Source organism: Stegodyphus dumicola, chromosome 10 (genome assembly GCF_044657685.1).
Source record: "Stegodyphus dumicola isolate Sdum_Otavi_A_Nest chromosome 10, ASM4465768v1".
In the NCBI taxonomy this organism is placed as follows: Eukaryota; Metazoa; Arthropoda; class Arachnida; order Araneae; family Eresidae; genus Stegodyphus; species Stegodyphus dumicola.
In genome coordinates this window covers 180,963,566-180,980,919 of record NC_140777.1, presented here as the reverse complement: position 1 = coordinate 180,980,919, position 17,354 = coordinate 180,963,566, and the positions used below count along the sequence as shown (strand labels likewise).

The 17,354-nt window shown below is 33.1% G+C and overlaps 1 protein-coding gene across 4 annotated transcripts in view; it reads left to right on the top strand.

Moving 5' to 3' along the window:
* The window catches only part of LOC118204342 (nucleoporin p58/p45-like), a 62,283-nt gene that overhangs the window by 32,978 nt on the left and 11,951 nt on the right, over positions 1–17,354 (top strand). For all 4 annotated transcript variants that reach the window (XM_085825952.1, XM_085825951.1, XM_085825954.1 and 1 more), the window contains exons 5-10: positions 3,453–3,474; positions 3,580–3,645; positions 9,597–9,771; positions 12,053–12,132; positions 13,781–13,899; positions 16,253–16,335. In XM_085825952.1, coding sequence (XP_085682078.1) covers positions 3,453–3,474; positions 3,580–3,645; positions 9,597–9,771; positions 12,053–12,132; positions 13,781–13,899; positions 16,253–16,335 — 545 coding nt within the window. The remainder of the gene's footprint in view (positions 1–3,452; positions 3,475–3,579; positions 3,646–9,596; positions 9,772–12,052; positions 12,133–13,780; positions 13,900–16,252; positions 16,336–17,354) is intronic.

Genomic DNA, 17,354 nt, shown 5'->3' with positions numbered 1-17,354 from the left:
AGAAGGAAGAGCTGTTATTGTTAGGGATACTTCTTTTAACTTTTCAGGATAGATATGTACAAGTTCTAAAAGAGGTGTCTTGCAAGCGCAATCATATTTCTCTATTTCTTCAAAGGCCGTGTAGAAATCTTGTTTGTATTTTTTCATTTGTATATCTAAAGGCTCTTGGTTCTTTATTTTCATTTTCTTTGCCTTAGCCTTTCCGATATTATCTAAAAATATGTCTCAAAATGTAATTCATCACTGGAAGAGGATGATAGAGACTCAGTAGTAATGTCTGCAGTTTGACTGTCCTGATTTAAATACTCCAATTGTTCTCAAAATAATTTCATTCTTATTGAAAGTTCATAGATTCCTTTTTTTTCGCCTTCTTAATTTTTTCCTCATCCAACAAAATTCGGTGTTTTGGATCTATGTATGTTGAACCCAGCATGATCTCATTGTCTAGCAAACTAGTTTCTCTTTTCTTCATTGAAGAACCTTCTGTGATAAACTTTCCATTTCAGAAAGAACAAACATCACATTCTTTTATTCTCCCCTCCTCTTTATTCTTCAGATTGTAGCTTTTCTCTGGCTATATATAGTGTAGAAAGAAGAGTTTCCAATTCTAAAAGATCATTCCACAGTCTTTCTGTTAGTGAATTATTAGGGTTATTTACATCTTCTAAAGCCTTCTTAATTCTAAAAACCTCTATATCATAAAATATGTACTTCCCCATCGTGTTGCTTGATTAATAATTGCTCATTCAGAAGACAAACAACAAAAATCAGCGTTATATTTACAAAATATTTTGTTGTTGTTTGTCTTACAAAACATTTTGTTGTTCTTGTTTTTATTGTTTGTCTTCTGAATTAGTATTTATTCGGCGTGTTATTGTGTCTTAATTAATAATTGCTCGTTTTGCTAAGAATGGCATCAATTTTGCTTTTTACCTAAATTTACCAGTGAGATTTGTGACTAAATGAAGTAACTAAATAAATCAGTTTAATCACTAATGTCAAATATCACATCCATCTTCCTCCCTTTATTTATTTATTAGTATGTTAATGAAATAGAAGATAACTATTTATTAATGCATGTAGACCATAAATAAAAAATAATAACTCAATTTGTCATTACTTTTTTTCAATTCACTTTAATTTCATTTTAAACTGTCCAACAAAAACTGGAGTCCGAGTTGACCTGTTTTTAGCGACTCCAGCTCTGACTCCTTTTACCCCAAAATCTGCCTAACTCCGATTCCGACTCCACAGCCCTGCTACAAAGTTGAAATTATAAAAATTTCATGTACATTAGACAAACAGAATGTGCCTTGATTATTAACAAATATGCTCATCATGCGGCATTAACTATTGCTATATAGCGAGGCACTGAGTCAAAGAGAATTTTGAGACACTGGCATGTTTGAGTCCAGATATCTGTAATTCATCGTAAAAGTTAAGCCACTGAAGACTTGTGCCATTATGCATGGCATTGAATTCAATTCAAATACCTTCCAAGTCAAATGCACGATCTGAAAGTAGCTGAGAGTCCAAAAATTTCTTTGAGCAGAAAAACAAAAAAACAAGCTAAATTTTGAATTTCACTTACTAAATATTTATCAAAACATATGTAAATAATAATAATAACACAAAGAAAAAAATTCAAATTTATTCTCTATCTGAAGTTTAAAGGTTGGTACCTCTAAGAAGTTTCTATCTGTTATTCACATGTATTGTCAAACTAAAATTTAGTTTGAATATTAAATTTTAGCCTGACATTTAATTCAGGTAATTCCAGTGTGTTAAATTAACCACTAAATTGTTTACATTTAATCCTAGCCCAGAAAACTGAAGCGCTACCAGCTATTAGCGAAAAAACTAAATATACTGACCGTGGAAAATTCTGCTACCTTACTCTAGTCACAAAGTTCTCCCACCTTACTCTAGTCATATGGCTTGTTATACAAGCATACAGGGGCAAAGACAAAAACCTCAACCTATTCATTCTGTTTTTTCCCCCCTCTTTCAATAGCAGTCACATACATGAGCCCAGTCTGTATCTTTATGTCTGTAAAACTATAAGCACCATATTTGCAAACAAGTATATTGAAATATTGAAATGTATTCATGGCATTATATTGAAATGTATTCATGGCATTATATTGAAATGTATTCATGGCATTATATCGAAATGTATTCATGGCAGTATAAAATTGCTTCCGAGACCATGAAGTTGTACATCATCCATAAGTTGTATTCAGTTGATAAAACATCTCATGAAAATGCCTGTGAAGGCTGAACGATAAGTTGTGTGGTGGATATTGTGATATGTGTTTTCCTATTCTCTTGTTGTAAGGGGCATCTAGGGTGCTTCTAAAGATACAGATCGAGCTCATGCCTTGACACTTCTATAATCTACTGCTGATTGGTCAAAGTGCTGGTGCATGTAATAGATATAAGTGAGATTTATATCTAATCTCGCCCAATACTTGATTCCGAGTATGATCAAGCAAAATTCCAATGGGTGCTCTGTACAAGTGCCATATGTGCATTCATCCATCATGGTGTTATTTGTACTAATTAGATTCGACTAAGAAAATGGTGGCATGCCATTCATATATCCACTTGCATTGTGTTCTCAGAACTGAGCAGCAAACAGCTGCTCTTAAAAATAGATAAAGCAGTGGCTGTCATGCAAGAAGTCCATAATTCTCAAGATGGTATTTCATCATTCATGCAGATATTTCTTGATACACCAACTCATGATATTTCCTTTGTTAGGATGCATGATGTGGTTGCAGACTGTTTGCACAAGATTTGCAAGATATCTTTCGGGGCATTAGGTGAGGCTGTTGGGAGCTTGCATGATGCTTTATCCGGTAGTTATTTCTTGGACCTATTGCTGGCAAAGTTACATGGCGGTAATTGGATTTTGAGCATTGTGTTTGGCAATTAATCTGCTGTCATGATGTACTGTTATTCTCTGACAATCAAATTTAGAGGCGTGCTGCTGTGCATTATTTCATCATATGCTTGACATTTCTAATCAAATCAAGCAAGAAGGAAACACAGTTCATTTAAGAAAAATGTAACATTTGTTCTTCCCGTTTACCTGCTTGTAGATGGTGTTACTGGCTTCCATTATTTGCATGTATGCTATTGTGCTAATGATTTTCATACGATTTCACCTTCTACATAATATGCGGATTTCGTATCAGTTAGCTCCTGTTTCATTACTTTATGGTTTTAATAGCAATTATTTCCTTTTAAATTTTTGTAAAATCTTTAAATCCTTAAACTATTTTTTTCATTTTTATTGTGTATTTTGGTTTTGTATACTTCACTGTGTGTTATAATTCAGTATATCCATCTGAATTCAGTCTATGGCAGATAAAGCTATTTATTGAATTTTTTAATGTTTTTTAAGCATTCCTTTTTGAGTGTTTTATCATCTTTTGTTTCTTTTCCAGGTGCATCGACATCGCAAAAGAAGTATGTATGCCACATTTATTTAATATGACGTCATAATGTATTTAGTGGTATGTCAATATATTATGAATACGTAAAATGTAATTCTATGTAAATTTTTTTAATTAGGGATGGCAAAGCTGTAAAAGAAACACAAATTCCAAATGAGATATCTGTTACTGTAGAATCTTTCAAGTAAGTAATTTTACCGTTATAAAATTTTCTTCTTATGTTATTATGCAATGTATTATCTACTTTTTTTTTTTTTATGTATACTGTTCATTTGTGTCGTTATTGCTTTATCTCATTCGAGTCCAATTTTTACTTTCTCTTTTATTTTTTATGAAAGTAATAGCTTACTTTTAGTGGGTTAGCTGTACAAATGACCTTAAAATTATGTTCTTCTGTGGAAACTGAAATAGTATTTCTGCTGCAATACCTTAGTACACATCAAAAAAATATATTTTAATAGCAAAATAACACATTATTAATATTTAAATAGACTTTTATCAGTGAATGGAACATTAATTCATAGATATGAATGGTAGACATCTTTCTTAAGTAGGCAAATAAAGTAAGTATCAGATTAAATCCATATTTAATGGTACTTTTCTGTTTTGCCAAGTTGCCAATAATGGTACAACTGATGTCAAGCGGAATATCTTTGCTGGTAACCTTTTACGCTTCATTTTCAAAACAAGTCGCAGCCATTTCTTACCAGATTGATTCTTTCAATACTGGCATACAATTACATATAATATTTGCAAAGATAATTAAATTTTATGCACTAAGACCATTCACGGTAATTAAGTCAATTAGGATGCAATCACACAGCTCACCTGAAGGCGAAAATATAAAAGGCAAAATCAAGGGTTAAATTTATCAATTCTAATGAGAATGCACTAGCGAAGTAAAGCACTGCAGTTTTACATAATTTCTGAATAAGCTATTCCTACGAATTGAAATAATTCTTGCATTTAAACTTGTATTCCAAATTAAAATTTAACTTGAAATTAATGTAGATAATTATTGAGAGAATTATATTTTTGTAGCATAGTTTACGTGAGATAAAATTACTTGGGGTCATCTGATATGCACTGGCGAATCAGGATGTTGAACCATGAAAGCATAGTAAATTCTTAATTAATGTCTTTTTACAAATTTATTGGCTTATTACAAAATTTTAAACCATATTAAAATGTTTATGCTTTCAAAATAAAAAATTCTTAGAACTAACATTTGTTAACATTTTTTATGTGTATACTGTATGTTGTCGCCAACAAAGTCTACCTGGCGAGATTTGCGCCGGCAAAACGGAAAAGTATCTTTATTTTATACAGCATAAATAATTATTAAATGAAACATAGCAATTTTTAACTAGAACAAAATTTTCCTTTTATGCCATGAAATGTTAAAAATGAAATAGTTAATTCATTTTCTAAAAAGGCTATGTTCCAAACTATTTTATTTAGAAAAAGTAAAGAAAAGAAAAAGATAATGCTTTGACATACCAAAGAGGTAATTGAGAAAAATAGATCTCATTTGCATGTCTACTGAGGGGGTAGAATGTTATGCGAACTTTTTTTATGAACTTAAACCTATTTGCACAATGTAAATATATTAAATATAATCACAGTATATAATAAAAACTACATGTGCAGTGCTATATCTGTATGAATGTTGAATAAGAAATCATATTAATAATGATTATCAATGACTATAGTAATGATTTTAAATAAATTTTGTTGTTGATTAAATTTTTTATCCAATAAAGTCAGAATTTTTCTTTCTTTTAAAGTATTAAGTTGTGATAGGTATGTATACCTAATATTTAATTGTATATTTTATTTTCCTAGACTAATTTTATGCTTAATTACCTAGTTGTTGTTTTAACCCAATTATTTTTAGCATTTTCTGTTCTATTAAGCATCCGTTACTTTTGTATAAAATCTTTTTCTGAATGAATAATATTCTTTCTGTATGAACTTCCTTTTCTTTTAGCTGTACAGTATTGTTTATTTTTGCATAATTTCATTAGATGGTTTTAAGAAGATTCTTTTTTCTGTAATTTCATTTCCAATTATTTCAATTTTATCTCTTTTTCAGAAGAGAGTGTTATGTTACGAGGCGTATTTGGAAACTAAGTACCGTTTTGAAAAAAAAAAAAAAAAGAGTAAAACAATTTTTTCGAATCCAATTTTATTTTTACATGAAAATACATGTCTTAAACTATTTTTCAACATAGTTTCCGCCAATGATCAAACACTTGTCATAGCGGATGACCAGTTTTTGTGTACCATCGTCAAAGAAACTTCCCGCCAGTTTCGATAACCACGACTCCGCAGCATTTTTTGTGTCATCGTCAGATCCAAAGAGCTTGCCACCAAGCTCGCGCTTCATGTGCAGGAACAAGTGATAGTCGGACGGCGCCAAGTCCGGGCTGTACGGCGGGTGATCGAACTGCTCCCAATGAAACTGTCGAATTAACGATTGAGTGACACCAGCAGTATGGGGCCGAGCATTGTCATGGAGCAACACAGTTCCTTTACTGAGCATTCCTCTTCGTTTGTTTTGAATGGCACGCCTTAGTTTTATTAAAGTCTCACAATATCGTGCCGCATTAATGGTTTCACCTCTGGGAAGAAATTCAGTAAGCAAAACGCCTTTCATATCCCAGAAGACAGTACACATGATTTTTTGTGATGACATTGTCACTTTGAACATTTGTTTTTTCGGAGAATGAGTGTGTCTCCACTCCATCGATTGTTGTTTCGATTCTGGTGTGAAATGACACACCCAAGTTTCATCACCTGTCACAATTTGGCTTAAAAAGTTTTCTCCCTCATCACTGTACCGCGTGAGAAATGTCAGGGCACTACCAAATCGCTTTGTTTTGTCAACATCAGTGAGCATTTTTGGAACCCACCAGGAACACAGTTTGTGATAATTCAAGCGATCAGACACAATTTCAAACAAAACAGTACGTGAAATTTGTGGAAATGCCTCTGAAAGAGTTGTCATTGTGAAGCGTCTGTTCTCATGAATTGCTTCATCAACTTTCCTTACCAAATCCTCGGTTAACACAGAAGGCCGACCACTCCGAGCCTCGGCGTGGACATTTGTTCGACCTGCATTAAACATTCTTACCCACTTTCTCACCATTCCATCACATATCGTGTATTCACCGTAAACTTCTGTCACTTGACGATAAATTTCAGCCAGTTTAACATTCCTCGCGTTCAAAAATTTAATCACGGCACGAATCTCACAGTCAGCGGGAGAACTAATTGTCTTAAAACATTTTGAATGTGCACAGCAAACTGAAAACACAACATATAGCAACCAAAATGGCGACAAAATTGTGCGAGTGGGTCGAATTATTAAACTTATCAGTCCACGAGAACGTACCGAAATATTTTACCAGTCTTTGGAGTAAATCCAGTTGAGAAATACTGATCTAGAGGACAAACTTGCAGATCTTTTAAAATTCAAGATAAGCGAGTAAATATGATAGGTTAAATAAATGTTCAATAACTTTCCATCGTTCAATGCAATGTCCATGCAAAATGTTCAATAACATTCCAATAAATAAATCTTCAATAACTCTCCATCATTGGAATAAAAATAATGAATTTTACTTTTTGGAGGCTAAAGTTATTGCTTGCATTAATTCGCTTTTCAGTGTGAATTTCTTAAAAGCTTCCAAGATTTTTCTGTGGAGCAATCTTGTTAATGATGCAACATTACTTTATGAGTATTCAAAATGTGGGAAAAGTACTGTATTTTGGCATATTTTCAAGTATATGCATGATAATAGCGAATTTGTGTATATGCATACCACATATATGTTTTAAGTGCATGTATGCTATATATTTAACTGTCATTTTACTTAACGATAGTTACTGACTGTAAACGTTTGGCATCGGTCGCATAGATCCCTCCCCCCCAATAAAATTTTTTGTTTCTTAGAAAATGCTTCCTTTTTATTATTATTGAGCAGAACAGTACCTATAAAGATAGCCAATAAAAGCACTTTTCACCCATTTACAAAGTTGGCAACTTTTTGTTGGATGCAAATAATCAGAAAGTACCAACACAACTTCAATTCCAACTATTCCTGTCACAGACATAAAAAGACTTGTTCTGGACACAAAGTCTCTTGACCGACCATTACAGCTTTCACATGCTGAAAACATAGTCCATGATGCATTTCTACTTACTTGTGCTAATTATTATGGTGAACTTCTTCATTTATTTACTTTTAAATTTCGTTATGTTACTTTCACTAATGATACAACTCGTAATGTACACTGTGTGTGTGGGGGGGGAAATAAAAAAAAATCTGAAATGTTTCGGATTTTAAATTATATGTTTTTTTTTTTTTTTTTACATTTTTGTCTGTTACCTTTATTTATTAATTATCACGTTCTTCACACTTAAACCATAAAATTCAGTTCAAGAGCAATATCGCAAAATAGTTTTAAAATGAGCATATCTTCAGAATTTTCGATACAGAGACTCACGCTCTGAAGATAAAAAATTTTTTTCTGTGCAACATTGCCATTGCCCTCTTTGAAATCCTTAAGTTCGTTAATCAAACATTCATTAAAGTTTTACTATATAGGAAATCGATAATAAAGCAAATTTCAAATTTGGGCTTCCAGATGCCCATATTCGTAAGATACTGTTGTTTTATCACAATGCGAGAAACATACATACATTTATGCAGATTCTTCTTGATTTAATTTCTTCAAATATAATATAGGGCGATAATATTGGGTGGATACAGATTGAAAAGTGAAACGGACATTCAGAGTGATTCGACGCAAAATTGCAAAACGAAAACAATTGTCCTTCAGGGACAAAGCTGCTTTGGACTAAAAATTGGACAGTTCTATATCTCCTGTTCTACTGGGCCGATTGACGAAATTCAACTTGCGTTTTTCATGTCTCGAAAGTACCACTTAGGATACGTATTGGATTTATATATAGCATTGTTCTAATATAGATATTTTGACACAAAATCGGATGTTTTCTGAAATGACATTCCAGTTTTTTTTCCATACTTTGATTCTATGACTCAAATTATTCCAAACTGCCAAGTTTTGTAAAAATCGCACAAGTAGTTTTTTAAAAAATTATCTCTCAAAATTTTAGCTCCTCGATGTTAATTGAATTTGATATACATTTATTAGTATCTCTTTTTTTATTAAACTTACTCAATTCCTTCTTCCAGAATTCCAAATTTAGGCTTAATCCAAATATAATTTGCACATTTTTTTGTGATTTATTTGTAAAATGTTTATTTTAAAATATTTTTTATACATTTTTCGAAAAAGTTCCTGCATTATAACCTATAAAAAATTTTACCATCATCTTAAAATAATGTATTTCTAAGTTCACCTGCAAAAAATTAGAATTTTTTTATTCAGAATTTCCTAACATATACATGAACTTTCATATCGCCGCATTTTGAAATTTAGCATATTTGCCATGAGGAATAATTATGCCAAATGTGGTTCACGATCTTTGTTAAGATTACTTGAAAGAATGAATGATGTGTTCTCTCCCTCCCCCTCCCCGCTTGTGCACAGGGAAAGAGAAAAGAAAGCTACCATAAATTAAGAAGTTCGCCGAGTATATTATTCTTGGCGCAAACTGGAAAAAATGAGCCAAGATACATTTTTGAATTTCTTGGTAAATTTTGTGACAAATTTTACAAAATTTAGTATTTAGGCATAATTTGAGTCGTAGAATTGAAATATGGAAACAAATTGGCCTGTCATTTCAGGAAAAGTCCGATTTTGTTCAAAACACCTGTATTAGAACGATGCTATATAAAAATCTAATATATATCCTAAGTTGTGCTTTTGAGACATAAAAAACACAATTTGAATTTCATCAATCAGCCCAGTAGAATGGGAGATATACAACTCTCTCTCCCCTCCCCCACCGCAGTGTACCCAGAACTGCTTCTAGAGGGTTGCATTTCTCAGGGGAAAATAAAATCCTGGATTCTAGTATAGGTAATGTATCAGCTGGTGTTGCCTAATACCCAACTATTGTTTGCTTCTTTTAAAAGTATTCATGCATTTGGTATTGTATGTACATTGATTTAATAGCTTTTTTTTTTTTCTTTTTAACAGAAAGTATGTCAAAGAACAAAAAGCCATCCGTGAAGAGATGAGTCGAGTGTCAAGTAAAAATATTTTCCGTGTTCAGGAACAAGTAGTTGCCCTTAGACAGCAGTTATCTGTTGTTTCAAATGGTCTTCAAAGGAATGCAATAGCTATTGCAAAGCTGAAGGAAGAATCAAATCAAGTAAATTTTTTTAAAAAAGATCTAATTATGTATATGTTGTAAAAATTTATCTTGTAAAATACACTGTTACATATTTATAAGATGTTTCCAGCATTTATGAATAGATTTTTATAAATTATAAGGTATTTAATATTTACATTTTGTATTTTTATAAATCTTGAATTCTGCAGATGAGGTTTCCACATTGGTTTATATTTATAAACAGAAATATGGTATGATAAATCTGGGAGCAAATATTCTGAATTTGCTTATAATTTTAAATTTTCTTATCATTTTTTGGTAAAATGCCTTCATTTCCAATATAACAATTAGTTTTGATATTTAATGGATTATTTTTAATATGTTTGTGGTATTATTCAATTTAATGCAAAAGAAAAATAATCCGGAATGTATTTTTTTAACATTCTTGTGAAGAATAATTATTAAAACTATAATTTCTTTTACATAATTCATATTAGTTTTATTGAAAAACTATACATTTTGAGAGGAGCCAACATGTGTTGCCTTAAAGCATAAAAATATTCTGTGCCATATTATTTGAAATATATCACTTAAATAGATGAATGAAATTAAAATAGCAGTAAAAGCAAAAATTTTTCATCTGTGCATTTTTTAAATTTTACCATTTTTGAAATGTTTTTAAGTTTTTAAACATTATAGAAAGAATGGTCTATTTTAAAATGATCATGTTCATAAAAAATCAAAATCATCTGAAACCAGACTGTCATCTTAAGAGAGGTTTCACTGTTTACTTTTGGACATTTGTTCATTTATCTCATATGATTTAGTGGCATTTGGGTCATTTCCTATGTACATAGGTTTTGAATTTCAAAATAAATACGAGGGCCATCCAGGAAGTAGATTACGTTTCCGTCTGTGTCCGCTAGGGGCGGGGCTAGCGCGGCCATCTTGGGGTCAGAGCGTTGCGCAGCTCAGTCTGCATCTAGCCGTGCTAGTGAGAGGTTCGTGCTGTGCTCCGTTCAGATACTGTGACGGTTTGAAATGTCTGCGTTAATTGAAAATCCCGCGAGCTGCGAGGTGCGCTCAGTAATAAGGTTTCTGACTGCAAAAAACTGTAAACCGATAGAAATCTATCGGCAGCTTCGTGAAGTGTATGGGGACAACATTATCACTGAAGGTGGAGTGCGTCAGTGGGTCATAAGATTTCAAAATGGCCGAACCAATGTTCACGACGAAGATCGAAGTGGGAGACCCAGCATAGTGACCGCCGAACTTCTCGAAAAAGTCGATGCTAAAGTCCGTGAAAATCGAAATTTCACAATAACGGAACTTTCTTTGAGTTTTCCACAAATTTCGCGAAGTTTGTTGCACGAAATCATCAGCGAAAAGCTTGGTTACCACAAGTTTTGTGCAAGATGGATTCCAAAAATCTTGACAGAGGACCACAAAAATCAGCGAATGGCTGCAGCGTTGAACTTTTTGGACGCTTACCATAAGGATGGTGACTCTTTACTCGATCGCATCGTTACTGGTGACGAAACATGGGCGAAACATGTGAACTGTGAAACGAAATTGCAATCAATGCAGTGGGGGCACACAAGTTCTCCCCAAAAACCCAAGAAATGCATGCAAACAATGTCGGCAAGGAAGATGATGGCGACTGTTTTTTGGGACAGAAAAGGTGTAATTTTGGTGGACTTCCTGGAAAGAGGCACTACAATAAACTCTCAAAGGTATTGCCAAACTCTCCAAAAACTCAGAAGAGCAATTCAAAACAAGCGCAGAGGAATGTTGAGCTCTAAGATCTTGTTGATTCACGACAACGCCCGGCCCCACACGGCAAATGTCACTCGTAAAGTTCTTGAATCTTTTAAGTGGGAGTTGTTTCCTCATCCGCCGTACAGTCCCGACCTGGCACCGAGCGACTTCCACCTATTCCCAGCAATGAAGAAGTGGCTGGCTATGCAGCGTTTTGATGACGACGCACAGCTGCAAGAAGAGGTAACGAAGTGGTTGAAGGCGCAGGCGGCCGAATTTTTCGACGAAGGAATTTCCAAGCTCGTACATCGCTACGATAAATGCCTTAATTTGTATGGTGACTATGTAGAAAAGTAGTATTTGAGTGTGGCTTTCATCTGTATATAATAAAATTTGTTTCCTATACTTTGTTTATTTTTTTATTCCAAAACGTAATCTACTTTCTGGATAGCCCTCGTAAGTAAGGGCAAAAAATCTACTGAATAATATGCTTTATTGTATTTATCATTCATACTGTTATCATTCATTCTGTTATAAAATTATTTTTATATCATTATTACAGGAATTAAAGAATGCAGAAATTGCACAGAGGACTAAAGATTCTCCTTCTTCACTACAATATGAAAATAATGCTCCAACTGAGTATGTTTTTATTACAGAAATGATATGTTTAAATACACTGCTCAAAACAATTAAAGGATATTGCGGTTTTAGGTGGATCTTGTGGCTGGGAAACTTTTTAGCTGATTGATACATGGTCGACAGACGTTGTAGGTTATATGAAAATAAATTACACATGTTTGGCAGAAAAAAATGCATTTTATTGCGCATTTATGTGCAAAAGGAAAAAAACACAATTAGTGCATATGAGAAAAAAAAGAATAAGAAAAGGTGTTTTCTTCAAAGGAAATCATTTTCAGTAGGGGGTATGGTTTCCACGGACGGCCAGCAACGTTGAACACCTTTGAGGCATGGAGTCAATGAGGCTATTAATCACGAGTTGGGGTATTCTGTCCCACTCTTCCAGGAGAGCTCTTTCCAGTTCTTGGAGAGTTTGTGGGGGTGGTTGGCGGCCAGCAACTCGTCTTCCTAGAGCGTCCCAAACGTGCTCTATTGGATTCATGTCTGGAGAACACGCTGGCCATTCCATTTGTACGATTCCTTCCTCGAAAGGGAAATCCTCCACCAGGTTAGCACGATGTCGCCTGCAGTTATCGTCCATTAAAATGAAGTCATCTCCGATTGCTGCAGCGTAAGGGACTACAATAGGTCTGAGGATCTAATCCCTATATCGGCGACCAGTCAGAGGTCCATCTCGACTGATGTAGAGGTCTGTACGCCCGTCAATGGAGATGACACTATACACCAACACTTCCCCACTGCCAAATCTGACACTTTCCTGCATGAACGCAGGATTATTCTTTCTGTCATGGCCCCTCCAGATGAAAATACACCTATTATCAGGATGAACAGAAAAACGGGATTCGTCAGAAAAGAACATTGCTCCATTCATTTCTCCTCCAGTTCACATGCTCTGTTGCCCACTCCCTGCGGTCGCGACTATGCCTTGATGTTAGTCTAACACATACCATCGGTCGGCGAGCATAGAGACTTACACCATGGAGCTGGTTTCGGACAGTCTGAGTTGAAACCGTGGTGCCAGTAGCCGAGCGGAAGGTGTTGTTGGAGAAGAGTAGCATTTATTTCAGTGTCTCCGAGCCATTAACACTAAATATCGATCTTCATTGGGCGTTGTTGCCCGTCTACGACCTTGCCTTGGTCTTCGGCCTGCACTTCCAGTTTCCAAAAAACGGTTCCAGATCCTGAAAATCACACTTTGTGACACTCCAATGGCTTGTGCTACTTCGGCTTCAGTTTGCCCCTCCCCTTCTAACCTACCAACAACTCTCCAAGCTTCTGAATCGGTTAAATGACTTCGCTGAAACATCGTACTCATCGAAACAAAGCAGTCACTGAATGCCGATCACCCTTGTCTTCATTGTCTTTTATTCAGTTAAAAGTCAAATTTCATTCGTTGCCACTGAAGCGACATTTTTGACGTCGAACTCAAAATTAGCATACTCCACAGTTTGAAAATCAGAAAAATTTGCATTTGTGATTCTCTTCTTCCATTTTCAGCAAAAAAAAAAATTTCTCTTATATCTTTATGTTATATAAAACTTACAATATCCTTTAATTGTTTTGAGCAGTTTATATGGATTGGTCTGAAAAGTGCATATACATTATTTATACATTATTTATTTATGTATTTTTTATTTCGACATTGTAGGTATTTTCATAATCTGGCTAATTCCTTTGAAAAGCAGATGCAGTCTTACAGGCAACAAATTGAACAGCTTGAAAGACATCTGTTATCATTGTCACAGCCATATACACTAACTCCAAATGGTTTGTTAAGCATTATTTTATTATTATTATTTATTTCAGTATGAGCTTTTGTGGCTGAGTTAATGCTAAACATTTTTGGTCCTATGTACTTAACCCTCTCGCTGCACATGTCGCGATTTCCGTCGGCATCGTAGAAGTAGCAAAATTTGCACAACCTGTGATTTCAACAGGGATGCATTTGTTCGTCCGTTTAATTGTGCAACCCACTCTTTTCTCGTACATGGTTTTATTTCGGCTTTTCTGGGATGTTTAATTGTTTATTCAGATCTGGGTTAACAGATGGCATTAGTTGTCCATATTTCTGCAAAATATACAAGCATCTTTTGCATCATTTTGCTCGCTGTTTTCAAAGCTCAAAGATGTCTGGCAGGAAACATTTTGCGAATGATATAACCTACATTTCTGACAATATTTCCGACAGTGATAGCAATTCTGACTTCAATTTTAAGTATACTGGAGATAATTAAGACACAATAACACGCCGAATAAATACTAATTCAGAAGTCAAACAACAAAAGTCAGCGTTATATTTACAAAATTTTCACAGGACTAGTTTCGATGGTTTTACCGAACCACCATCTTCAGCTGCAAAACCGCAAATGAACAAGATAGGAAATAATGATTAGATAAGATAAGAAAGCCTGGACAAGAATAAGCAAGTGGCGCCATCTGTTGGTGAAACCAGAACTAAAACATAATTTCTTTAAAGGCCGAAGGCAAATTTGGATTGGAATTAGGATCATTAACTAGAACAGAAAGATTTTTATGAATGTGAAATGCCTCTAGAAAATCCAGTTCTCCAATGGAAGATGTTTTTTGAATAATTTTGGCAGCACTTTCAGTTTTTCTGCTGCCAATTGTTGGTCCGAAAATCACACTTTCAATTTTTCTGCTGCCAAAATTATTCAAAAAACATCTTCCATTGGAGAACTGGATTTTCTAGAGGCATTTCACATTCATAAAAATCTTTCTGTTTTAGTTAACGATCCTAATTCCAATCCAAATTTGCCTTCGGCCTTTAAAGAAATTATGTTTTAGTTCTGGTTTCACCAACAGATGGCGCCACTTGCTTATTCTTGTCCAGGCTTTCTTATCTTATCTAATCATTATTTCCTATCTTGTTCATTTGCGGTTTTGCAGCTGAAGATGGTGGTTCGGTAAAACCATCGAAACTAGTCCTGTGAAAATTTTGTAAATATAACGCTGATTTTTGTTGTTTGACTTCTGAATTAGTATACTGGAGATAGTTGTAGTGAAACTGATGAGAATTTCTCTGATTCCTCTGCAGATAGTGATGAATATAAAGATTCACTTTCTATTCAAAGTGTTTGACGGTAGTGCAAAATTGATACGCAAAATATTCTACCAGTTCCTACTTCATTTCCTTTTCTTGACAATCGCTGTGAAATGCTTATATCCTTTATAAAAAGGATAACCCATTGTAAAATATAACATTTTAGAGTTCAGTTTGCAAATTATTGAGAAAAGCATTCAAAAATATTCAGATGGAAATTCCAGTGTTTACCCTGGCAGGTGTAGTTCAACTGTCACTTCCGTGAGACTAACTGTTTTGTTGCTCAAATAAAACTAAAACTGGCAAAAAATTCACAAAGAAACATGAATTTGGTGCAAATATTGCAACGTAGGACTTTGCCTCGAGCCTTGTTTTGAAGTTTGTCATACTAATGTTTTGTAAATATTTTGTATATTTTAATTAGCATATACATTTTACTTTGAATTTCATAAAATAAATCATAATTTAACCAAGGTTAATTTTCCAAATTTTGCTTTTATACGATTATTCTTCAATTTCAATTTTCCGACGCCCCTTTTTTTAATCTAATTCTATATTGAAAAAAAAAACTCTTTTTTAAAAAAATTTGTATAGTTTAACTCCAAAATGTATGTAAATTTCATATAAGTAATAAAAAAAAGTTAGCAATTTTTGAACCTATTTTGATAAAAAAAAAAAATATGCAGCGAGACAGTTAATTAAAGACTTTGTATGTTTAATTTTATTTATCCAATAAGTGTATGCACTTAACAGATGTGCTTATATTTAGCTTGTGTGAAATTAATAAGCTTTGATTCCCCTCTTCTGTAAAATATTGTGTATAAACTATTATTTATTATAAATAGAATTTTTTATGTTAACTTGCATTGTAGATAATTCATATTGTGTAATTTCTGTGTAAGGAAGGTTATTAAATGCAGCTAAAAGTTTTATTTAGGTAACTATAATATTACTGCAGATTTATTTAAAATGTGGTATTTGCTTTTTTCATTGGATATAAATTTTATTAACTTATTTTGTGTAGGATTATTGTAGATGCTTGGTTTTATTTCTATTTAGAATGGACTGCGATTAGACGGCGGTTGCATGATGTATTTGTGACGTTAGCTGCACAGTTACAAACAATTCATCAAGAAGTCCAGGTAATTTATATATCACAAATACAATATTTTTCATATATATAGCTTTTTTATTCCAGATCTTGAGTAAGATTTCCTTTAGTGAAAATTTTACACATATTTTATTAGTATTCATAAATAGGATTTAACTTCTTAGAAGTTACTAAAATCAACAGTCATTTTTTTTCCTAGTGCTAGTTAAAAATCTATTTGTTTTAACCTCAGCTGCTTTCTTAGATGACACTCATTTTCAATATCACGTTTATAGGATTAGTATAATATAGAACTGATATCAGTACAAGATTAAAGTGGTATACAGTCAATGCAATTGAAAAAGAAATTTTTATAATGAAGCAATAAATGTGAAAGAAAATTAATGAATGGCCAATTTTCAAATTTTGCTTACATATGCTGCCCAAAAGAAAATTCGAGATAAATTATATATAAAGTTTAATTTGAGCAATGCATTGCATAAAGATGACTATAAATATATTTCTACAATTTAAAATATTTAAAAAATGAAATTTGTTACATATAAATCTTAAAAAATGTGATCGTAGGCAAAAATGCATGTCTCTTTCAAGTTTTTATGTTATTCAATCTCTCTGTTTTGTAACCTAATTTATTTTTTAAATAAAGAAGTTTAATTATTTTAAATATGAACTACTAGTGTGTTATAGTCATGATAAAAATTAATAAAAAAAGTTTTTTTCTTTAGCAAATCAATAGAAAAATAATTTGTCTTCCACTTCATGTCAGGTCCGTTACCTCGAGATTATTTTACCCAAAATTAGTTTGTAAATCTGTCTAAAAGGGCCATTACATATTCAGTGACATAGATAAACCAATCAAGCTAAGTTCGACTACTTTGAATATGTACTGCCCTTTTTAGGCAGATTTGCAAACTAATTGGGGGTAAAATAATCTCAAGGCAATGGACTTGACATGACGTGGAAAACAAATTATTTTTATTGATTTGCTAAATTTTTATCTAAAAAATTTCATTTGATTTTCTTATATTTTAAATTGTAGAAATATATGTA